Source organism: Nannospalax galili, unplaced genomic scaffold (assembly GCF_000622305.1).
Source record: "Nannospalax galili isolate Female #2095 unplaced genomic scaffold, S.galili_v1.0 scaffold334, whole genome shotgun sequence".
Classification (NCBI taxonomy): Eukaryota; Metazoa; Chordata; class Mammalia; order Rodentia; family Spalacidae; genus Nannospalax; species Nannospalax galili.
The window spans coordinates 1877806-1884874 of NW_008336888.1; the positions used below are offsets into that span (position 1 = coordinate 1877806).

The following is a 7069-nucleotide window of genomic DNA, read 5'->3' on the forward strand; positions in this document are numbered from 1 at the left end:
ATGTTTTTTTCCCTTTAAAAGAAGATCTCCATTTCATTTTAAAATATGCTGTGTCCTACATTTTTAATGCTACTAACACTTAGGTGTTTCCACATGTGTCTTTAACCTCTATGTATTTGTTTATTACTAGTCACAATCAGCTACAGTTGGATCCTTAGTACCTAAGTATGGATGTAAAGTCATCAGGTAGATTTCACTGGTAATGTTTATTACCTCTACTCTTTAACATGAAATAAATTTTTTTTAATTTTTTAATAACTACATGATTAGAAGCATTTCATTACAGCTTTAACATAATATTCAGTAACACACTCCAGAGCAAGAGTAACATCTCTTTCACAAGTGGGTGCAAGTTTCTAGGATCACAGTTCAATTAATACAGTTATACAATATTGAACTCAGTATAAGCCCTGTAAGACATAAAATTGAATGAGGAATATATTATTCCTTGCATAAAGACTCATTTATTATTTTTTATGTGTATGTGTGTATTGCCTGCATGTAGGTAAGTGCACCTGTGTCATGCAATGCCCACGGAGGGCAGAAAAGGCTGTTGAATCCCCTGGAACTGGAGTTACAGACAGTTGTTAGCTGCCATGTGGGTGCTGGGATTTGAACCCAGGTCTTCTGCAAGAACAGTCAGTGTTCTTAATTGCTGAGCCATCTCTCCAGCCCCAGAACTCTTAATGTTCAAGTGAAGCAATGAAACATATGATCTGAAACTAGTACTAGAATTCTCCAATGATCCAATTTATAGCATTCCTTTGGGTCTCTGGCTAATTCTGATACAAAACTATCATTAAACAAATCAAGCTATCATCTAAATTAATCTAGTAGGAAATGAGAGATAGAGGGGATAGATTATGGCTATTTTAAATTGTTTTATTTTTATTTTATGTGTATGAATGTTTTGCCTACATATGAGTAAGTGCACCCATATTGTGCTAAGCCCACAGAGGCCAGAAAATGGTGTTGGATCCCGGGGAACTGGAGTTACAGACAGTTGTTAGCCATCATGTGGGTACTAGGAATTGAACCCCAATCCTCTGGAAGAGCAGTCAGTGCTCCTAACTGATAAGCCATCTCTCCAGCACCTAACTATTTTTTTCGAAGAAATCATGTTGAGTTATGAGTATATATCTTTGAAAAAATTAGCATTGTGTAATTTACTATGAGAAAAAACCATAGTATTTTATATTATTCCCCCCATTTCTGTTTTCACTCTGCATATATACTAAAATATTTGCTCCACCTACTGAAATACTATGGTTCTCAAAAACTGAGGGGTTTGAAAATTATAAGAAGGTAAAGGAAAATATTTCTAAAAGATAAATAAATAAATAAATAAATAAATAATAAACAGATTCTCATGTTTGAAATTATCTACAGTAGTTTTCTCACTGGCCAGCCTCACCACCAAAAAAAGTTGGTGATGAAAACAATATATAAAACTTTAATCTATTTCTTGGTACTCTTAAAAGCTTAAAGGATTTTGTATTTGAAATAAATACACATTATGGTTGATTTTACACCTTATAGTATGGAGATTTCTTATTTTAGCTAGTCGCTCCTCTATTTGCACAAGTTGATATATAAATGCAAGACATGGTGTCTAGGCCAAGAACATGGACAAGCTTGAGTTCCTATCTTGGTTATGCTACTGACATGTTTGGTCATATTACAAATAATGTAATCCTTTATTTAGACGTTTCATCCAATCTACCTAGAGAGATTATAATTTTAAATACTTCTTTCAATGTCCAGTTTAGCTGAAGGCTCTTTCAGTTTTGTTTTTGTTTTTGTGTTTTTGAGATAGGGTTTCCCCAGCTGGTCAGGAACTTACTACGTAGACCAGGCTGGCCTTGGACTCACAGATATCGCCTGCCTCTGCCCACTGGGATTAAAAGCGTGTGCCACTACACCAGGTTTCCTTCTTTTATCTTAGCCCCCGAACAATCCACTGCAAATTTGATGAAACTATACAGATTATTCATTTTATTATTTTGTTATTAATTTTATTAATAACACTGGACTAAATTTCAAAATTCTTTGTGACAAATGTGAAAAGAATGCATTTCTCTATATATCAAAAGGCAATGATTATCCCAAGGAAAATCTTTAAGCTGCAAACAAACCAAGATATAATTCTTTCTTTTAAGGATCTGACAGAAAACCTACAGCTATTCAGACTTGGTTATATGGAAAATTTTTCTCAAAAATAAAACAATTAAAAATGTTCATTTTAAGGAAAACAATAGTACTTGCATTAAATGATATTTAAATAGCAACTTAAAACCACACTGTATTTAGAAATGCATATGGTAGCACTTTATTAAATATCCAAAGAAGCAGAGTCACGAATGCCCAATAGACAAATTATGTAGAAGAAAAAAACCAGGAATCTATACAGCCTGAAGTTGTCAAGGAAGCTCCTACATATCTAAATAACATCTAAGATGGGACTTGAAATTTTGGCAGGATTTAGACTTATAGAAAAGACAGCATGGCATCTAGGAAGAACTTTGCAACATATATAACACAGAGTTTTTTAAAAAAGAAATATTATCTTCTAATATTTTAACTATTTCATAAGTGTGTATTCAAACTTAAATATTAAGATCCTTGAATCAGGGGCCACATATTACATTTCTTTGCTATCTGCTAGAGAGATTAACATATGGTCAAATTTAATGTGTTGAACTATATGTTTAGAAAATTAATTTACGAAGGTAGAAACAGAACAGTTATACTTAGCTCTAAAACTTAGCTAAGTTGCCTTGGATAAACAAGTAAACCTCAGTTCTTTTAAACTCGAATATATCTTATTGAGAATCACCCTCTAAACACCCTAATTCAAAGTGCAACAAATATCTAATAACCCAGAGAGAAATGGGAATGTGTTCCTGTTCTTATGCTGATTTTGCTATTTTTTAATGTTGTTTTCAGATAATGTTATTTTTACTTTTCAGTTTAGCCAAACCAATTAACATATACAAGGAGATGGTATACATTGCATACAACTGTACTACTGAAAAAAACTGTAATATATTTCAATAGCACGAACATTTTTAAATATGCTCAATACTGTAGTTATCTGTATCACTGTAATTTAATGCCCAATGCATTGTAAAATCAAGCAGAATCCCAATTTATTCCTCCAGATATTCAGAAGCATTTAATTTTTTTTCTACCATGCAAGTGCTTCACACACCTCTCCAAGTCATTGTTTCGACAAATAGACAGACAGACAAACAGACACACACACACACACACACACACACACACACAGCCACATCTCAATTAGGTTTCTATGTATTAAAATGATAAAGCTCCCTTCATTCCTACATCCTCCCTAAGGTAACCACAGCCACTAGATGGCAACAAGTATGCAAAGATAAATGTACTTATCTATGCCAGAGATTCACATATTATTATAATCTAAAAACTTCATCATTACAAATCCTAAAATAAAACAAACTGGACTTAAATATGCAAGGTATACACTGCAAATTCAAAGATTTCCCTGGAAAGAGTTCAAAAAAGCAAATAACTGGGTTCAAAAGAACAGTTTTATTTTTTGCATTAAGTACTAACCAAAGAAATACACCTAATTCCCTTAAAGATAGATAGCAATACTGGATAGAGCTTTTTAATATCAGCTTTAGAAAAAACACACAGAAAAGTAGAAACAACTGTGTAGAAAATGGAGAACAGCACCTTGAAACTCTCCCACAGTCACATCTATAAACCAATAAACTGAAAGAACAAAAAGAGTTTACCAGCCCTTTCTCCTACTGAAAAGCAAGGGTTCTGTAGGTAATATTTTGGGGCAAAGAACATAATGGTTGTTAGAGATAAACAGTCTTAAGTCATTTTCTCACAATAACTCAAGGAAATTAGTAGGAAGAATTTAAGTTACTAACCTTTTATATTTTATTTTATTTTATTTTTATTTTTTTGGTCTTTTTCAGACAGGGTCACCCTGTAGCCCCAGCTGGCCTAAAACTCGCTATGCAGACCAGGCTGGCCTCAAACTCATAGAGATCTGCCTGCATCTGCCTCCCAAGTGCTGGGACTAAAGACAAGCACCACTATTATTTATTATTTTTATTTTAAGTGTATGAGTGTTTTGCCTACATGTATATAAGAGCGTTATATGCATGCAATGTCCGTGGAGGCCATAAAAGGTTGTTGGATCCCCTGGAACTGAAGCTACAGAAGGCTGTTAGCTGCCATGTGGGTGCTGAGAATCCAGTCAGTGTTCTGTGGAAGAACAGCAAGTATTCTTAGCTGCTGAGCCATCCTCCAACCCCTAACAGCTACTAATCTTTAACAGACAGTTCTACTATTTCTGCATAGAAATTCTAAATTCATTAAATTTCTAAATTCATATGAACTGCAAAGATAAATGTACTTATCTATGTACTTATTTATTTTGTGTTAACTTTTATTATCATAAAACTGTAACACTTCATAAAACCAATACTTAGTAAAATGTAATTGTCTTACCCTCATTGGATGTATATCAGCATAAGGTGGTTTTCCTTCTGCCATTTCTATAGACGTAATACCAAGGGACCAGATATCAGCCACACAGTTGTAGCCTATTTCTTGAATTACTTCCGGAGCCATCCAAAATGGAGTTCCTATCACAGTGTTGCGTTTTGCCATTGTATCCTGTAATGTTACATAAGCACAAATACTACTACAAAAAAACAAAGAAAATTTGCATACCAACATATTATATAAAATATATGGTCTCCAAATAACCCAGGTTGTGATAAACCAACAGTCCTCAACATATCTCTACTTTTTTAAACAGCCATTAAAGATAGTATATAAGGAGCTGAACAGAGAGTTCTCAAAAGAAGAAGTAAAGATGGCTATGAAACATCTTAAAAGATGTTCAACATCCCTAATAATTAGGGAAATGCAAATTAAAACCACTTTAAGATTCCACCTTACCCCAGTCAGACTGGCTAAGATCAAGAAAACAAATGATACCAAATGTTGGAGAGGATGTGGGGAAAGGGGAACACTCATCTACTGCTGGTGGGGCTGCAAACTGGTTCAACCCCTATGGAAAGCAGTGTGGAGAACTCTTAAAAAACTACAAATGAACATACCATTTGACCCAGTTATACCACTCCTTGGCATATACCCAAAGAACTCGTCCTATTGCAGAGAACTTGTACATCCATATTTGTTGCTGTTCTCTTCACAATAGCTAAGAGATGGAAGCAACCTAAGGGTCCCTCAATTGATGAGTGGATAATGAAAATGTGGTTCATATATACGATGGAGTTTTACTCAGCAGTAAAGAAAGATGAAATCATGAAATTTGCAGGTAGTTAAAAAAAAAAAATCGACATATGTTCTCCCTCATATGTGGATCCTAGAACCAAACTTTGATAAATAAGTATGCAACCAGACATAACTATAGGAACCAGGATAATGGAAAGGAAACAGGGAGGTAAGGAAAAGAAATAACCTGAAAGAGAAAAACAGTAGGAAACAGGCCTTAATAAGGTAGGTATGGATAAAAATTGGGTTAGTTTAAGGGAGGTGGGGAGGGAAGGGTATACGAGGAACCTAGGACATAAAGGGAAAGAAGGAGCTCAAGAGAGGTAGGACCACAGGAAAAGGGTATTATTATAGGAGAAAGGGGGGAAATGGGGGCACCTTAAGAGGGAAAATTATGATGGAGGGGTGAGACAATGTGAGAGATAAACAATGCCTAACTAGCTTTAGAAAACCAGAGGGAACCATATTAAGCCAACAACCTACTGGCAAATTATACATACAACCAGATCAAAGAATCTAATTTATGTCTAGTCAAGTTTAGAACAACTGGTCTTTGCCCAAGATTTATCTACATGACACACAGTAATTAAAAAATATGAGACTGGGGGAACTAACCTTCTTGGGTGTTTAACAGACATACTTTGAGGCCTATAATAATTTGGTCAGAGGGACATAAAGGACACTTTTTGCTCCTTGCCCTCCTAGGTCGACTAGTTCCAGGGGACTATGAGCATCTCTCAAACTGTCCTATAATGGTGGTAGGTCACCTGTCCTCTTGATCAAGGAGGCCGAGGAGACCCCACCAGATGGACTTGAACCAGTGTCCAGTCTATAAAGAGGAAGGTCAAAATACAGGAATCATTTCTTCCAAGCTTCCAAGTGAAGCCAACCACGGTTCAGCAGGACCTTCGACTTATCTTCATATAGGTAGAACTGGTAAAAGAAAGGAGCCAGGGGTGTCTCCCAAGCCCAGATCCTCAAACGTCCTTAAGAGTAAAAATAAATCAGTTTATCTGGACCAACTGTGTGGCCTTAAACACTCAAAAGGAAAGTATAACCAAAGATTAAAGGGGTCAATATAATTTCATAAGAGACCATATGTATAGCTAAAGGCTACATAGCAAGTAACAATGCCAGACAGGCGGTACTTCCTTCTGAGTTGTTGGCCAGGGTGGCCAAAGGGATTCTCAGATAGCAACCTAGCATAGAACTGGGAAATTGAACAGCAGACCCCAATCTTATCCAAAGGAATATTGACAACTGAATACTACTAGATGAGGAACAGCTGACCCTCCTAAAACAAAGACCTCTAGATAGGCTGACTAGACTCACCAGAAGGACAAGTAGTGGGAAATGGCTGGGGGTGCTGACAACACAGCAGACAGCAGCAGGGATATCAGAGTATAAGGGCTCTAGTGGGGGAAGGGAGGCTAAGGGAGGGAGCTACCTGGGAAATAGGTCTATAAAAAAAAATTCTTCAAAGCATAAAAATTTGCTCCTTAATTAACTAGTAGATGTGAAAAACATTACCATTGAAATCTACCTGATGACTTTATATCCATGCTCAGGTGCCAAGGATCTCAGAAAGTAACCAACTATGACTAGTAATAAGCAGATATATAGAGATTAGAGATGCATGTGCAAACATCTAAGTATTAGTTGCATTAAAAGTAAGTTTTTCTGGGACTGGAGAGATGGCTCAGCAGTTAAGAACACTGGTTGTTCTTGCAGAAGACCCAGGTTTGAATCCCAGCACCCACATGGC

General features: G+C 35.9%; 1 protein-coding gene across 1 annotated transcript in view; it reads right to left on the reverse strand.

The window, feature by feature from the left end:
- Stk3 (serine/threonine kinase 3) overlaps positions 1-7069 on the reverse strand; it is a 321762-nt gene that overhangs the window by 204024 nt on the left and 110669 nt on the right. Inside the window, exon 6 of the mRNA XM_008831545.2 lies at positions 4510-4677. Coding sequence (XP_008829767.1) covers positions 4510-4677 — 168 coding nt within the window. The remainder of the gene's footprint in view (positions 1-4509; positions 4678-7069) is intronic.